General features: G+C 41.6%; 1 protein-coding gene across 1 annotated transcript; it reads right to left on the bottom strand.

The window, feature by feature from the left end:
• Positions 1-2,027: 2,027 nt before the first annotated feature.
• On the bottom strand, positions 2,028-9,396 carry NGDN (neuroguidin). The gene is made up of 11 exons (XM_027843070.1): positions 9,344-9,396; positions 7,790-7,849; positions 6,306-6,377; positions 5,135-5,272; positions 4,700-4,784; positions 4,559-4,611; positions 4,028-4,151; positions 3,769-3,937; positions 2,855-3,011; positions 2,667-2,724; positions 2,028-2,189 (listed from the first exon to the last, which is right to left on the bottom strand). The coding sequence occupies exons 1-11, from the start codon at positions 9,353-9,355 to the stop codon at positions 2,170-2,172; spliced, it is 948 nt and encodes a 315-aa protein (XP_027698871.1). The 5' UTR covers positions 9,356-9,396; the 3' UTR covers positions 2,028-2,169.
• Positions 9,397-18,684: the final 9,288 nt, after the last annotated feature.

The raw sequence follows: 18,684 nt of genomic DNA, 5'->3' as shown, positions 1-18,684 counted from the left end.
AAATTCTTTTATTAAGGGGATTTGTTCTGTGAAGTTTAGATTCAAAGGGCCACACTTGAGGACCTAGAGGGCAACACAGGTTCCCTACCCCTGTACTAGACAATCCTTTCTCAGAGTTGAAAATTATATTTTCACCATTCAACTTTTATGTTTGAAATCTGTCCCTGAATACTTCCAAACTATGCTGGCACATGGTTAGCCAGAGAGCCCAAGAAACATATGGAGAAGGAATCACTATATTCTAGAATTGAAAAATACATCAGATCAACCTTGACACTGTTGTTACAGTTGAAAGGATTAGCCATCTCGTTGCTGACAAGAATGCTAATCAGAAAAGCAGATTGAGACAAAAGATTGAAAGATTATTAGCTGTGTAAAAATGTCAGAAAAAGAATAGGAACATGTAAGAACATGAATCCCCTTACCGTGGTAATTTTCTGAACATCAGAACCATAATTACTAACAAAGAGTTGAACTATGAGTTAAGATTTGTTTCCTTTCGGTTGCAACCTGTGGCCTGGAGTGATCCATGCCATGGGTCTAGAAAACCAAATCAGTTCCAGTGTCTCCTAAACGGTTCATCTATTTCATTACAGGACCTAGGTAGGATTAAATTCAACATGATCTCCAACTCTACTTCAAGATATGCCACTCCCCAAGCTATGGGGGTAAGAGGGAACCCCCAGATATGCGCCCATCTCTGACATCCAGAGGATACAGTATGGTACAGGACCAATTTGCCACTCATCCCACTACCCCACGTTTAAACTAGACTGTACACAATAAGCAGACTCTCCCAGCCTCTCCTGGCCAAGAAAAGCAAGATCCAAATGTACAGGTTTTGGCGTCAGTTGTAGGGTGAAGAGATGCATTCATCAACTCGTTACATTTACTTCTGTACCATTGCTTAGTAATTCTAGATTCCAAAGGAGGAAAGCAATGGGAAAATTCCAACTTCAGCTTGATTTGGCTCTTGTTAAGGATAATAAGCTTCAACCAATCTTAGTGCTATAGGCCCCCTACCTCTTTTCAACATTACTCATTTACTTGGGGTCAGGTGAGTACAATTCCACCATGCCCTATTCCCAACAAGAGAAAAGTGATCTGAAAACAAATTGATGAACATCCAATGTAGATGTCAGTTTACTAGGGCACAGGTACCCAGGCCTCAAGAAGCGTATCTCAAATATTCATGCCCCAAATAGGAATGTCTGCTTCTTGTTCTAAGACATACATAGCCTTCAACCTCAGTAGTTGAGTTTAGCTGCTCTGGCTATGGAGATGGATCATCATCTATTCTGTTTAAACCTACCTGTTCATTAGTATTTTCCCAAAAGTTTTGCATAAAAGGTCACTCCCAGTTCTTACTGACTATAGTCAATTGAGACTAAGGAACCAAATCATTGGCTATAACAGAAGCGTGGAGATTTTAAAGCACAGAGCTATCTCAATTTTCAACATACCACTTGAAAATCAGTCCCTACACCATCATTATAGCCAGAAAAGCTTTCCAGGTCCACTAACTGACCAAAGAATACCAGCCCCCTCTAATCATATCAAGACAGAAAGACATGAGAGAAATCCAGAATGTGAAAAAAAAAATGGGAAAATTCCCATTGCTAAGCTAGAAAGGCTCATGTCTGGTTTGATGAGGTAGTTTCATTAGTCTCTACTGCCACCTGGTGGTCTATAGGACACATTACACAGGATTTCCCCAGTTCCTCTCAAGTAGTATCTCTGTTACTGAAAATATAACAAAATAATAAGCCAAAACAGAACTAAAAGAATCTCCTGAAGCAATGAATACTCAAGATGACTCAGAAGAGCTAATTGTCATCTTCTACCCTTTTCTCATTTATCTTACAAAAATGAACTATTTTTCTCGAAAATTGTCCCTTCTCTCCTTCTTTCACCTTCAAAATACCCAATCTTTCCTCCCCCTTTCCACCAATCCTGGTCAAAAAGAGGGGCCCCAATTTCAATTAGACACTCTACCCAAACAATTCATGTCAGAAAGGTATTTTCACTTTAAAAATTAATTTAATTTTATTAATAAGGATGGTTCTACAAATATATTTGAAGCAAACATCCGCTGAATATAAACAGCAGAACCCCGTGGAGCATAAGAGTCCCAGGGTGATATATGTATACATAAACATACAGAGAAAATCACCGCCGCCTCCGAAAACCTGAAAGGAAGGGAAACCAAGAGTGAGGCAAAAGACAGTGGGGGGAAAGTTAAAGAGACAAGAGTAAATAAAGCTTAGATAGAAGGGATCAAAATAGGAAAGGACCACTGGGTAGTCAGTGTTGTTTATATTCTCCTACAACACAAGACTAGAAGAAGGGGACTAAGGGCACCAAGAAGTGAGATAAAGGCTCCCTTTCCTTTGGGAAGAACTGAAAAGAGTCCTGCCCAACGGAAGAGAGAATTGACAGAGAAGCTGTGTGGGACCCCAGAGATAGTGACCAAAAGTCCTCTTTATAAGTGAGAGTGATCATCAGCCTGAGAAGCAGGAATGACCCACCCCACCCAAAGGAGATTATTGTCCAGGAAGGGATCATTCAGAGAACAATGGAAGCCAGGACACTCAATCCTCAAAACTCCAGCAACTGCTGCCCACAGTTCCCAACCAGACCTACCTTAGGTATAATCACACACTGACCTTTTTTCTTCCTACCCTTCTTAAGCACCTTCCTTCGTTTCTTAATGGGATTCTGGTCCTGAAGATAGATTTTATGGAGGAGAAAGGGATCATGAGGTACTTCAGCTGAGAAAAAGTTTATTACTACCTTACAGAGTCATGCAACAACAGCAAAGAACATTCTCCACCCACCACTCTCCAACTCTCACCTCATCAAGATGGGGAGTTCCTCCTGTCAAGGCACTGATGTCACTGAAGTGTGTGAGGGAATGAAGTTGGGAACTCATAGCATTTGCTCGTTTGCGCCGACCTTTTTCTCTCTTGCTGACACTCAAACGCACCATCATGCTCTCCTCATAATTGATCCTGCCAGAGGAACACATCATAAATTGAATACAATGTCTTCAGCAAGCTCTATGGTGTCCAATTACAAAAATTGAGGGTCACAGTTTCTTGTTCTCTCTTGACTAAACATTTCCTCAGAATTCTCATAGTTAGCAAGCCAACAAACACTTAGTAAGTATCAAGTCTGAATCTCCCTAAAGATAAACCCAAAGCCTACTAGAATTGCTATTAGGAGACTCTACTGGGCATCTTGCATCTTTTCTTTTCTATTTTTATTATCACAGAAATTTATGCCCTCATTGTATTTATCCTTATTGAGAACCAAAGCTTAGCTCTCACAGGGTCTAAGTTGCCACCTAAATAATCAATTAGTCCAGTAGTATTTATTAGGCACTTTAAATGTGCCAGGTCATGAGGCAGATGAGTGCATCTATTTCTGTTCCCTAAATTTAACAAGCATTCTTTAAAGTAACTACAAGGAACTGCTTCTACTCTTTGCCATTAATATGGAAAGCTCCAGTAGTGGGCAAATCAGAGACCAACATAAAGAGATTCTCCATCCTCCCCCCACCAAAGCCTACAATTTACTCCAATATGTTGCTTTTAAATCTCTCACTATTGCACTGAGCTCTCATATCCCACTCTATGAAGCTGCTATTTCAGGTTTTTCTCCTGCTCTCTGTAGCAGATACTGTCTTTCATATTACCAGTCTTCATCCAATACCCTGATGCAGCCCTACATAAAGCAAACACATTTCTCCAGTGACGTGACACAGACCTGTGCTGATCCTCCTGGCTCTGACAAGTGACATGTGGGTGCTGGGAATCCCGGATCTCTTCAGGGGCATCTGAGTACTGCTCCTTGAGCTCACGGATGACAGAGCTACTCAAGGCCCTCTTCTTGGCTCGTTCCAGAAGTTTCTTTTCACGCTCAGCTTCCGTTTCATCTATGGAGCAAAACAAGCAAGCATTACCAAAGACCAGAGGAGGTTAGACAAAACCACAAATCAATCGGAAAAGACAAGAGTAAAGTATACCATAATGCACTGGAACCAAACGAGGCGGGATGTATTTCTTGGGTGCTCCTTTTGAGCCCTTCTTTCCTGAATCCCCAGACTGTCCTTTCTCAGTTTCTTCATCATCCTCATCCTCAGAACTCAACTACACAGGGAACATATAGTGTTCTAAACCAAAGGTGTCAAACATGGACCCCTGTCTCCCGAGCATCCCCCAGAGTGGCCTGAATCAGACTAACATGTAATTAGGTAATATTTAACAATACTTAAAGTAAATAAAAACACAAAAGAACCAGATAATATTACGTGGTTTTCTAAATCAGGGATCCATATGTGTTTCTATTTGAGTATTACACCACTGTTTCAAAACAATTTAGGGACAATATTGAGAGAATAGATTAGAAAGAGTACTCCAAGGAGGAGCAGATAAAAACAGAGTAAATGAAGCCTGAGAATTCCACAATCTTAAGTCACAGGTTAGGGGAGAATAATAGTAAGAGGCTTCCAAAAGACCAAAAAACTCTTGGGGATGGGAGTTCACAGGCCCTTTACCTTGCTTATCATATTGCTGGGATGAGGTTTAAATCGGAGTGGGTCATTTTCACCTGAAATGAGAAACCCAACAAGGAAATGTTAGTTACTAGGTAAATTACTGGTTAAGGGACAATAAGCCTCACCTTGTCCCTCACTTACTGAGGCTGCCCGTCACTGCTGTTTTCACCAATTTGTCTATTTGATACTTGAGTTTTTGATCCAAAGGACGAAGCTTTTCCAAAACCTACAAAAGATAAGATCATAGATTTGGGAGTTGGAAGTACATCTGAGACAGTTTGGTCCAATCCCCTCATTTTACAGATAAGGAAACTGAGGCTGGGAAGTTAAGTGATATGCCAAAGGTCATATAAATGGTGATAGAGGAAAGATTTATACTCAGTTCTTGGGAACAGAGATCTAATATTCTTTCTATCATATCATGTTAGGACCAGATTAAGCATCAAAAAGGAAGTGGGGCAAATGAACAGAACTATGCTCTTTTCCCTTTAGCTCCCTTTCCTGGGCATCGTTACCAGGCACAGTACAGCTAGATGGCAGGGGCCTGCTGCCACACACCACCTCAGGGTCCCGTACCGTTCGAATCTCTACCAGTCTCAGCACTGCAGGATGTTCCTGAAGTGAACTTCCAGAAGCTTTGTCCAGGATGAGGTAGCTCAGGTCCATGAGGTACATGAGTAACAACTGGTCTTTCACTTCCAATAAGCTGAGGCCCTGAGATGGGAAGAATTAGTATGAGAAACATACTCAGTTAAAGCTTCGGAAGAATAAAAGAGCATAAAGGGGAAAAGACACACTTTTCCAAGTTGAGGTTCCTCCTCCAATTGTAACATACAAAGCATATTTGTCAGCCCCATGGCTAAAAGAAAGCTACATCTAATACAATGCTGGGGATGCATGGGTAAAACTTATCGATCATAGGGAGCCAGGGTGGTCTAAGAAAAGCAAAGTAAAGGGAAAAATAAATGTAAACTCCAAAACGTGGCAGGGAATAAAGGGGAAAAAAAACAAGACTGGATTAAGGTAAGGTGAATTAGGAAGCATTAGTAATAAAAGGAATAAGGTAAGTAAAGCCCCTAACTGGACTCAGTCATCAACTAAAAAGGTTGAAGAAAAAAACAAACCACCACCAGTGGCTAGGAAGACAATTCTGTCCACCATAACCCACTAAGGTTATAATCTATTGACCTCAACAAGTCCTACTGCAGTCAGAAGTGATCTCACTCTCCCTTTAATTCCTGAATTACTTATTGTCCATTGTATTAACACAGTACTTTTTATAAGCTGCCCTTATGTCTTAGGTCCCCAACTAAATAAATATTGGAAGCCTGGAACAGTAGTTTATACTACTGTGTACCCCAACTCCTCACAGCCCTGAGCACAGTGTTTTACACATATCAGACATACAATAAATATTTGCTGAATAAATAAAATAGACAGCTAAGATTTACACCAGTAACTCAGTTTAAAAAATGTAATGAAAGAAACCAAGTCAAGGTAGCATGGTCTTAAAGGCTGTGGTAGGTACCATAAGTAAAAACTCAACAAGCAAATTGACCAGGAACTTGGGTAAAGCCATACTCAAATGAAGTTTCAGACACAGAGAAAAGTGGCGAAGGAATAGCCTGAAAAGCAACTTTAAAAAATGAGAAAGAACAGGAAATGAAGTAAATAAGTCAGACCACTGCCAAAGAGCACAGCAAGCAGCAAACGCATCAAGGGGTTCCTGTCCACCAGTAGCTCTTACTTTGTCTGTAGGGTAGGCTCCAGCCCGAACTTTCTTTGTCAGAGCTTGAACTTGTGAAGTTACAGCCACCACCTATTAAAAAAAAGGGGGGGGGGGAACACCAACAAGAAGCTTCGGGGTTGACTAAAAGGGTTTACCAAAAAGTACTTCTTAAAGCACCATATGTTTCCTGACCTCCCAACATGCCAGGACAGAGACAATCTCAGAGGGGAGTTAATGGGTAGAGAAGGCTTTTGGTTTTGCAAGAAAAATCTTATCCTTAAAGGACAGAAACTTTACCAAAGTCTTACAAAAAAAATTGTGTCAAAAATTAGAACACAGGTGCCATGATAATACTTCACATTCACACAGTACTTTGCAGTCTACAAGGCACTGTTCCACACTTAGCACAGTGCCTAGAATATGGTCGGTACAGCCTACTAATTTGCTTTTCTCACAGCTCACCCACGAGGTAGGTAGTCTAAGAATTATAATTTCTATCTCACAGATGAAGAAACAGACTCTAAGAGACTAAATGACCAGCAAATGCTGGGACCTGAACCCAGGTCTTCAGAATCTAAATTCAGTGCTACCAGTATGGAAAAGAACACAGGAATGTCCAGTTTGACAACAAACACAATAAAAGAACACTGGACTGGGAATAGGAAACAAGATTATACTATAGCTCTGCCACTAACTTGACTAAGTGATCAAACCCGAGTCTCAGTTCCTTATACATAAAGTGAAAGAATTAGACATCACTACTAAGGTTCCTTTCAGCTCTAAAATTCAGTTTCCATGGGCAAGAAGTCAACCCTAACCCAGTTACTTAAATGCATATCTAACCATGGCACCCTATTTAACCAACTCCAGTGATTTCCCATTGCCTCTAAGATAAAAATGAAAACTCTTCTGTGTAGCTTTTAAAGACCTATAAAATTTGGCCCTAATTTATCTTTCCAACCTCACTGGTTATTTCCCCTCCCACATTCTGCAATCCAAACAAGCTGTCTTCCCTCTGATCCTCAAACAGACACTCCATCTCCCATCACCATGCATTCCTTTCTTAGCTCTGGCTCCAAGAGCTCCTCTCACTTTAAAATGCAGCTCCAGCACCTTCTTCTGCATGCAGCTTTTCCTGATTCTACCAGTGCCCTCCCTGCCAAACTACCTTATGTTTAACTACTTTGTATATATTCATATTTATTAACATTGTATTTATGTTGCATATGTTTTTATATACACTTGTGATCTCACTCCAATTAAACTGTAAAGCTCATAGCAAGTAGTCTGCTTCAATTTTTGTACTTGTATGCCCAGTTATATGCCTAATAAATACTTGATTGATTGATTGTCCTTATACTTGGCTTTCAGGCAAAAAAGAAGACAGCCATTCATTACAGATAACACCAAACAATCAAAGAAGGGACAGGGGATAAGGCTACACATTGAAATTAGAGATAACTCTTGTAACAGATTTACCACTAAGTTGTCATATTGCTCACCTGCTCCTGGAGGTTGTTTAAAAGAGACAGTGCAAGTGGCAGGTCTGACTCTAGCACTTCCTATAAGGGGGAGTTGAGAAAAAGAAAAAAATATCAAACCATCTTTCTTCCCTCAACTAAGGACAAAACTATCTCATAAATCTCACTTGTGAACTGTGCCTGCATAGTCTCAGCCTCTAAGACGGCCGTTTGGACGTGGTGCTTTATCCCTAAACTCCAGATACCCTGTGACCTTAATACTATAAAGGCTAGGAATGTCACCAAAACTGGGAAGGCCTCATGCTCCTTTCTTCTTACCAGGATGTGCTCCAAAGCTGGGGAGCTAACAAAAATGCCTTGCAGGATGGCTAAGAGCCCCAAGTTTTAAAGGGTCTATCTTCCTCCATGTCCTTCCCTCCCCATTCACCCCCTTACAGATGATTATGGCTATATGTACAGGTGTCTCCCTTTCACCCAAAAACTCAACGAACTTGCTAAGGAAACTCCTACTGCTAACCCTGGACCAGGCAGGCAGGTGTCATTTTAGACTAGACTGGAAAGTTGTGGGGGAGTCTTAGGACCAGAATCAGGTAAAGGGGCAGAGTATCACTTGGACCAGGCTTGAGGGGCACTTTAGACTGAAATGAGGAGGGGGCAAGGGTATAGGAATCCTTGGACCAGAATCAGTTGGGAGGGCAAAGGGTCACTTGGACCAGGCATGGGGGGGGGGGGTATTTTAGACTAAACTGAGAGGGGAGAGAGGTGCTTAAACCAGGGTCAGTGGGAGGGGGGGCACTTGGACCAGGCTTGGGGGGTGAGACGGGGCACTTTAGACTGAGGAGTCTGGGCAATCAGCTAGGAGCAGAGGGGCACTTGGACCAGGATGGGGGGGTGGGATGGGGCACTTTAGACGGAGGAGTCTGGGCAAGGATCAGCTGAGGGCAGAGAAGAACTTGGACCACGATGGGGGGGTGGGATGGGGCGCTTTAGACTGAGGAGTCTGGGCAAGGATTGGCTAGGGGCAGAGGGGCACTTGGACCAGGATGGGGGGTGGGATGGGGCACTTTAGACGGAGGAGTCTGGGCAAGGATCAGCTGGGGGCAGAGGGGCACTTGGACCACGATGGGGGGTGGGAGAGCACCCTGAAGAAGAGGGAATCGGTGGAAGGGGCAAAGGGGCACTCGGATCAGGCAGGCGGTAGGGAAGAACCCTTGAACTATGCTCGCGTCCCCTCCAGGCCCCTCAGCCCCAGGCCCATTCCAAGCCGACGTGGGGTTCGATCCTCCCTCCGCTTCCCGGGGTATCACACTCCCACAAAGTCTCCCTCCCCGACGCCCTTTCGTTAACCGAAGCCCGTAATCCCGAGAGGAGGAGACGGGATTCCTGGCAAAGGCCCCTTCCATCCCAGAACCCCGGCCAGACTGGGCCCCGACAGCTTGCTAGGGTGGCTGCGCGCCCACTTCGGCCGCGAGGGTCCGCTCCTCATGGATGTCATCCCGGTCCGCAGTCCGGTATCAGGAAAAAAGCTCGCACCCCTGCAGCTGGACAAGACAGAAAGACCCACGCGACACTCACCGACGCCGCCATCTTGAGAGCGTCGCTTCCCCTCCCCACGTCCAATTAGACCCATATCTCAGCACAGCTGATTTCCGCCCGGACTAGACGGAGAGACTCCAAAGCCAATGAACAGCCGCCCTCGCTGAATGTAAACCAATAAGAATAAGGGATGATGTCACGCCCCAAAGTAGAGGGATGGAGCCAGCCAATGGAATGGAGAAATGGGTGACGCACGCAAGGTGTCAGGGGGCGGAGATATGGTCCGGGAGAGGGAGAGGGAGAGGGAGAGGGAGAGGGAGAGGGAAGCAAAGTAGGGGCATGAACTCCAGAACAAGCAATGAAAATCGTAGAAATAAGTGATTGACGGGCTAGTGAACCGTCTGGGAAATGGAGGAGTCCTATGAGAAAGGACTGCTGAGCTCCCGGACTCAGAATGCTTTTCACTGCACTCTCATTTGAATCTTGTGTGCGTCTCTCTCGCCACTGAGTGTCGCTGTCGTGTCCTAAGCCGTGCGCGCATACCCAGCTTTTTGGCCTCACGTCCTCCACGGGCACGCTGCTGACGGCTAGACGTTTGCAGCTCTTTGTTTCTCGGGTCGCTCCCCGAGCGAGGGACGACCACAGGACAGCCCGCGTTCCCCGCTGGGGACTTCGCGCCATCAAAAGAAAGCAGGGAAGGTCCGCTGCACATTGGGTGGCCCTCCCGAGGCGAGTTTGTGTAGGGACTGCGGATGCAGAGCCGAAGATGCTCCTCTCCACCACGAGCTTATGTTCCACTGGGCCGCTGGGGGGCGCCGTCTTTGACTTGGAGTCAGGAAGTCCCAAGTTCAAAGCCAGCCTTGGATGATAATGTGTTACCCTAGGGGAGTCACAGTTTCCTCCATCTGCAAACTGGAGAATAATACCACCTACTCCACAGGGTTGTAAGGAGGATTAAACGAGATCATGTTTCTGAAGCATTTTAGTGTACCAGGGTACATAGTGGGCCCTTAATAAATGCTTTGTTTCCTAGCTGTGTGAACCTGGACAAGTCACTCAATCCCCTTGCCTAGCCAAAAAATAAATTAATAAATGCTTGTTTCCTTCCTTCAGTTAAGTAGGGGGGAAATCCAAGATTCCTCACCAAATGTAGAGAGAGCAGTGATTTGGGTGGAGCTTCAGAAACGCAGGGGAAAGATTACCAGCTCCAAGCTTCCTGCTCCTGTCCTGCCGTGCAAGGCGCCAGGGTGATGCTCATGGCTCTAGTGCTAGCTGCCAGGGGCAGGATAGAAATCGAATTTACACAACCCAGCCCCTATACATGAGGTGGGTCGGAGGAATTGCTGCTGAGAGGGAAGCAAAGTAGGCAAATACAACTGGAGAGAATCTTGGTGTGCTGCTTTCTCAGATACGCTACCATCAGCTATTTCTCTGATGAACAATTCATTTCTTTTTTTTGGGTGAGGCAGTTGGGGTTAAGTGACTTCTTGCCCAGAGTCACACAGCTAGTAAGTGTCAGGTGTCTGAGGTCGAATTTGAACTCAGATCCTCTTGACTCCAAGGCCAGAGCTTTATCCACTGAGCCCCCTAGCTGCCCCAGAACAATTCATTTCAACAAGCGTTAAGTGCAGTACCTACTCTGAGCTAAGCATTGGCAGTTAGTGCCATCTGCTGTTTCTCTGCTGAATTTCAGCTGTTGGGCAACCACTTTCCCTCAAGGGAGTGGATCATAGTAAATGGAGACATTTTGAACATCTTGGATAAGTTCACTTACCTTGGCAGTACATTGTCTAGGGCTGTCCACATAAATGATGCCGTTGATGCACTTAATCGCCAGAGCGTTTGAGAGGCTCCAAAAGAAAGTGTGCGAAAGAAGAGGTATCAGCTTATGCCAAATTGAAGGTCTAGTAGTGCTGACTGCATTGTAGTATGCCTATGAAACCTAGATAGTTTATCGGCACCATTCCAGAAAACTGAACTATTTCCACTTGAATTCTCTCAGGAAGATCCTGAAGATTAACCTGGCAAGATAAGGTACCGGATGCTGAGGTCCTCTCTAGAAGACTACCAAGTATTCAAACTCTGTTGCAAAGAGACCAATTTCAATGGGCTGCCCACATAGTTTGAATGCCAAACACACACTTACCCAAAAGACTATTTGACAAAGAACTCACACATGGTAAGAACTCACATAGTCAAAAGAAGCAACATGAGGACTCTTTCAAGGTATCTCTGAAGAACTTTAGTATAGATGCAAGACATGGGAAATGCTGACTCAGGACTGTCCAACATGGCTTGCCCATATCAAAACAAGCTCTGTACTTCATGAGCAAAGCAGGATTGTGGAAGTGCAAAGGAAGCATGAGCTCTGCAAATCTAGAGCCACTTCTCTAAATGTTCTAATGGACCACTTGTGCCCCATCTGTGGTAGGGACTTCCAAACCTATATTGGTCAGATCAGCCATAGCCAAACACATGCTACCCCGACTCCAACATTCTGGTGCCGCTGGTCTTCAGAAAACAAGGACGAACAATAACCTTAGGCAATTAACACTCTCCAATTACTCATTCACAGCCACTCCTCATATGAACAGTAGGCATTTCTCATTTCAAATCTGTTTTTGGCCACTTTGCTTCCCCTTCCATAGAATCTGCTCTAGGACCATCTGATATTTGGGATGGTGGTGAGAAAATTCAATTCAACTACCTTCATGGAGTTTATATCACTGCATGACCCCTTAAGTTTCACTTATCAAAACTGGAGGGATGAGATAGATATGGCAACCTTTGACTTACATGCTTGCACTTTCACAGAAATTGGTGCTTTCCCTGCATAAATATTATATTATTCCACTCAAAATATCTGGTTATATTACTCAAAAACTTTGCTATCACCCAGAGAAGGGAGGAAGAACTGAGAAGCACTAATATTCTTAGGGAGATGAACCCCTAAACCTTGAGCTCCCTTCCATATTCCCATTGTACTAAGTCACACAGTACCATATCATCAACTTTTTTTAAAAAAATGTTTTTTTTAAGCTCTTTTTCTGTGTTACTGTTACTTTCCAATGACTCTTTACCCCCATAGAACCTTTCCTTGTAACAAAAAGTACAGTCAAGCAAAATAAATGAACACATTGGTCATGTCTGAAAATATATATTTCTTTTTTCACCTACTGAAAGACAGAAATGGGAATCTAAGCTGGGTTTTTTAACTCCAAATTCAATGTTGTCCCTCTCCTCCTCGCCTTTTCTCTCCTTCTCCCTTTCCCCTCTTCCTTTCCTATTCCCTCTCTTAATACTTCACTATCAGGTCCTCCAAAGGCATGATCAGTACTGAATCAATGAGTTACAAAGTCTTTTATTACTGATTTCTTTACATTATTGGGGTCCTCATGACCACATGATTGTTCTCATAGTTCTGCTTACTTTACTCTGTATCAATTCATACATATCTTCTCAAGTTTCTCTTGCTTAAGGCACAATTACATTCCAATATATTTGTATAGCACAATTTGTCCAGCTATTCTTTAATCATTGAGCACCCATTTTCCTTCTACTGCTTTATTAATACAAAAAGTGCACTATAAATATTTGTATGTAAATGAGATCATTCCATCTGTCTTTAACCTTCTTGGGTTATATGCCTAGTATTGGTACTTCTAGATAAAAATTATGGACTATTTGATAACTTTTATGTACTATTTTATGTAATTCAGTACTGTTTGAGACCTTTTTTGCTTAATTAAAAACTGTTTTCCAGAATCATTGGACCAATTCATAGCTCCACTACTACTGCATTAGTGTGCATGTCTTTCCATATTCCCTCCAACATTTGCCATTTTTGCTCTTTTTTTTTCACCTTTTCCAATTTGATGGGTGTGAAGTAAAACCTTAGAGTTGTTTTAATTTGCATTTTTTTATTATTACTGATTTGGAACTTTCATATAATTGTAGATAGCATACATTTCCTCTTTTGAGAACTGTATCTTTAACAACTTATCTATAGGGGAATGGCTCTAATTCTTACATATTTGCATGTATTTCCAATAGACCTTGGATACTGAATCTTTATCAATGATATTTGCTGCAAAGATTTTCCCCCAAAAGACTATTTCTCTTCTAATTCTAGCTGCTTCGATTTTTTTTGTGCGGTTGAAATTGTCCATTTAATCTTCTATGACCAATTCTTATTTACCCCTTATTTTGTTAATAATTATTTCTTTATCCATAGTTGTGCAGGGTATCTCTATTTTCCTCTTAATTTTTAAATGATGTGACCTTTTATATTTAGGTCCATTTGAAGTTTATTATCATAACATATGACATAAGATGTTTGTCTCTCACCACCAAATTCCCTCATTCATTCTCTGCCTTCTGTATAAACTCTGTCTTCTCTGTCTCTGCCAGGTATCTCACATCTAATAGCCAGTTCAGATTTGTCTACCATGTCCTACTGTCCAGGTCTATCAAGGTATGTAATTGTCTCCTATTTGTCATTTCTTGTTCCCATTTTACCCAGACTCTCCTCCACCTTTAACTACCCTTGATTTCAATTCACACTATTAATCTAGGATACACAATTTGTTTCTGTAAAAGTCACAGTCTGAATCCCAAGCTAGCACAGTCCAGGGCTAAGGGAAGCAAGTGGGGTATAGGAATAGAGAGCAGGATGAAAGTGGAAGCAGATCAGTAGAACTGAAGTGTAAAGAAAAGCTCAGGTTCCATGAGACCTTTGCCTTGGGGCAGTGGTGTCCAACTCAAATAGAAATGGTACCTGCAGACCACTGATTGATTTAGAAAACCATACATTAACATTATCTTTGTCGTATTGCATTTTTATTTATTTTGTTAAACCTTTCTCAGTTACATTCTAATCTAGTTCTGTTACAGTTGGGAATTTTACTTGTTCCCCCACTCCCTATCCCTAGCCCTCTCCAGTTTAAGCAAGCTCTTTAAGCACACACCTTGGCCCCAGGGCACTGAATTTAGATGGCATGGACAGTATTTAACAGCAGTATAGAAACTTAGCAGGATAGAGCTTAGCACCTTGTTAGCAAGAGTAATTAGTTAAATAGGAAGCTATCAGATGGCCTGTTCCTCACTTTCCCATCCCTGACCCCACCCACCTTGCTCTTCTAACTCCTGGTGTGGCCTTCTTAGCAGTGATTTAAAGTGTCATCTGTTCCCCTTACATAAGAAACACACTGTCCTGGGAAGAAGAAATACATGGAGTAAAAAGGAGTTAAAACTGTAAGGTAATGCTGGTCCTCATTCTCACTGTTAAACTCTGACTTCTGAGCATTAAGTATTTGTTCATTCTATTGGAGTCAAAGACAATGGTCAAAATGTTATCTGACCAGGGTTTCCCAAAGAGGTATTCTGAGGTCCTCCAAGACTTATTTAAGAATTCTCCAAAAGTCCATGGGAACGTGATCTTCAGGAAATAATATGCATCGTGTGTGTGTGTATGTGTGTGTGTGTTTGCTGAAAGTGAGAAGAAACATGGTACAAGGGGAATGCACGTGGTATCTAAACTCAGGAGAGACCTGCATTTGAATTCCACTACTGACACTTAATAGTTGTATTGCCATGAGCAAGCTTGAGCCTTCGTGAATATTGGTTTCTTTATCTATGAAATGGTGATTAAAAATATCACCACAGGGGCAGCTAGGTGGCACAGTGGATAGTGGACTGGCCCTGGAGTCAGGAGCACCTGAGTTCAAATCCAGCCTCAGACACATAACACTTACTAGCTGTGTGACTCTAGGCAAGTCACTTAACCCCAATTGCCTCACCAAAAAATAAATAAATAAAAAAATTTTTAAAAATCACCGCAATCACAAGAAAAGAAATCAAAGAAAATAGTGGATGTAAAGTGATATAAATACACATGCATATGATATCATTAATTGATCCTATTTCTTCTGTTATGGAAAAATAGCAGCAAATGCTCACCCTCTTCAGTACATTATTTGATACTGGCTTATTTTATTGAATTTGCCAGTCTAAAAAGATCAAGATAATGTGCATTGAACTTTAAAACTGAATGAACAATGTTTAACCAGTCAGTCAACAAACATTTATTAAGCACCTAATATGTGCCAGATATTGTTTTAAATGATGTGGATACAAAGAAATGCAAAAAAAAAAAAAGTGGTCCCTGCTCTCAAGGATCTCACAGCAACATACAAACAATTAGGTACAAACAAGATGTAGACAGGATAAATTGGGGATAATCTCAGAGGAAAGGCACTAAGATTAAGGAGGGCAGGGAAAGATGTTTTGTAGAGGGTGGGATTTTATCTGAGACTTGAAGGAAACCAGGCAAGAGAGGAACTAGAGATAAGGAGGGAGAGAATTTCAGGCATGTGATACAACTAGTGAAAATTACTGAAGTCAGAAAATGAAGTGTCTTATTAAAGAAACAGCAAGGATGTGGGTGTGATTGGATCACAGTGTGGGAGTGAGAAAAGTATAAGAAGACTGGGAAGGTAGAAGACAGCCAGGTCGTGAAGGGTTTTGAAAGCCAAACAGAGGGTTTTATACTTGATCTTGAAGGTAATAAGGAACCACTGGAGTTACTGAATGGGGTGGGGGGGAGGCATGGTCAGAACTGCACTTTAGGAAGATTAATTTGACAGAAAAGTGGAGGATGGCCTGGAATGGGGGAGAATCAGGAAGATCAACCAATGAGATATTTCAATAGTCTAGGCCTGAGATGATGAGGGTCTGCACTAGGGTAGTATTAGTGTCAGAGAAGAGAAGGGAGTATACATAAGAGATATCGCAAAGGTAAAATTACCAGAATTTGGCAACAGATTGGATATGGAGAATGAGAGAGACTAAAGAGTCAAGGATGACACCAAGGTTGTGAATCTAGGTAACTGAGAGAGTGGTTGTGCCCTCAGCATTAAAAATTGTATTAATCAGGGGCAATTAGGTGGCGCAGTGGATAGAGCTCTGGCCTTGGAGCCAGGAGGACCTGAGTTCAAATTTGACCTCAGACACTTGACACTTACTACTTAGTAGCTGTGTGATCCTGGCAAGTCACTTAACCCTGATTGCCTCACCAAAAAAAAAAAAAATTGAATTAATCAAAACCATTTATTTATTTATTTTGGTTAGGCAACGGGGTTAAGTGACTTGCCCAGGGTCACACAGCTAGAAAGTGTTATATGTCTGAGGCTGGATTTGAACTCAGGTCCTCCTGAATCCAAGGCTGGTGCTCAATCCACTGAGCCACCTAGCTGCCCCTAATCAAAACCATTTAATACTGGCTAAAAAAACAGAAAAGAACAGATGAGGTAAACAATAACAGAATCAGTCAAACACAGTGGCATAGTGTTTGAGGTACCCATAGACGCCAACTACTGGGGTAAGGACTCTATGTTAAAAAAAAAAAAGCTTCTGGGAAAACTAAAAAACAATCTGGCAGAAATTAGGTTTTAGACCAATATCTTATGTTATATGTGATAATAAACTCCAAATGGGTACATGGCTCAAATACTTTTTTTAAATCACATTATCCTAAAAATTAGAAGAAAATGAAAAGAGGTACCTTGTACAACCATAGCTAGGGGAAGAATGCTTAAAGGTGATTATAGAAAACAAAATGTAACATTTTGATTGTATAAAATTGAAAAGCTTGTGCATGAATAAAATCAACGCAGGAAGAATTAGAAGAGAGGGGTTAGGACCTATTTTTGTAACAAATATCTGAAATACATATACACACATATATCCAGTATCTATGATATATACTGCTGTTCAATCATTTTTCAGTTGTGTCCAACTCTTCATGACTCCATTTGGGGTTTTCTTGACAAAGATCCTGGAGTGGTTTGCCACTTCCTTCTTCATCTCATTTTACAGATGAGGAAACTAAGGCAAGCAGGGTTAAGTGACTTGCCCAGGGTCACACAGCTAATAAGTGGCTGAGGTCAGATTTGAACTCAAGGAGTCTTTCTGATTTCAGGCCCCACACTCTATCCACTGCACCCCTGACAATTGTTATGAGTCATTCCTTAATAGATAATTGGTCAAAGGGGTTGAACAAATAATAAAGAATTACTATTGGCCACATGATTGTTCCACATCACTAATAATAAGATAAATGTAAATCAAAACAACTGAAGTTCGATATTACACTCAGCAAATTTTCAAATTGTCAAAAAAAGGAAATAGCTAATGTTTGGAGAGCCTGCAGGAACACAGGAACACTAACATACTGTTGGTGGGTGCCTTGAATTGGTCCAACAATTCTGGAAAGCAATTTGGAACGAGAGATGTCACTTCTAGGCATATATCTCGTCACTTGGGGGATGACTAATCAAATTTTGGCACATGTATATAATGGAATATTGCTGCACCATAAGTGCATTCATAACAATAAATGTGAAGAATTCAGAGGAGCATGGGAAAACTTGTAAGTAAGAACCAGGGAAACAATATACACAATGACTAAAACAAGAAACATGGAATAATCAATAACAGGAAAAAAAAAACCTTGAAATTAAATACTTTGTATTTAAATTTGTTCCCAAAGAAGAAATGAGAATAGGCAATTTTCAAAAGAAGAAAGTCAAGGCACATGGAAGAATGCTCTAAATGAATAATAAGATAAATGTAAATTAGAATAGCTCTGAAGTTTTACCAGATACTTATCAGACTGGCAAGAATAATCGAAGATAACAGCGAATGTTGGAAGGGATATAGGAAGACACACATACTAATGCACTGTTGGTGGAGCTATGAACTTGTTGAACCAGTCTGGAAAACAATTTGGAATTATATCCCAAAACTCACTAAACTGTATGTACCCTTTGACATGGTCATACTACTACAAGGAATATACTCAAAGAGATCAAAAACCAAGGGAAAGAACACATACACAACTTTTTTACACTTTTTGTAGTAACAAACAACTGTAAAGGTGGATGTCCATCAATTGGGAGAATCATTAAAGTATGGTTTTATGAATGTAACATAAAATTATTGTGACATAAGAAATGACTAATATAAAGAATTCACAGAAACTTGGAAGGCATATATGAATAGATATAGGAAAAAATAAACAGAACCAGAACAAATTACATGATGACCACAATAACAGCGACAGCTAGGTGGCACAATGGACAGAGCACTGAACATGGAATCAGGAAAACGTAAGTTCATATCTGGCCTAAGAAACTTACTAGTGTGTGGTTCTGGGCAAGTCACTTACCCTCGCTGTGGCTCAGTTTCCTCTTCTGTAAAACAGGGTTAATGCCTACCTCTCAAGGTTGCTGTGAGAATCAAATGAGGTAATATTGTAAAGCATGTTGCGAACCTCAAAGCACTATATACATGCTAGCTATTATTATTATCATTATTATTAT

This window comes from Vombatus ursinus, unplaced genomic scaffold (genome assembly GCF_900497805.2).
Source record: "Vombatus ursinus unplaced genomic scaffold, bare-nosed wombat genome assembly UNPS02014894.1, whole genome shotgun sequence".
Classification (NCBI taxonomy): Eukaryota; Metazoa; Chordata; class Mammalia; order Diprotodontia; family Vombatidae; genus Vombatus; species Vombatus ursinus.
This window is presented reverse-complemented; position numbering and strand designations above follow the sequence as displayed.

Excerpts from the sequence above, each read along its gene's own strand:
- NGDN (XM_027843070.1), bottom strand. Across the intron at positions 5,273-6,305 it reads GAGCCTACCCTACAGACAAA|GGCCTCAGCTTATTGGAAGT; the intron begins GTAAGAGCTACT and ends TTCCCATCTCAG. Across the intron at positions 3,012-3,768 it reads AGCCAGGAGGATCAGCACAG|GATCAATTATGAGGAGAGCA; the intron begins GTCTGTGTCACG and ends TTCCTCTGGCAG.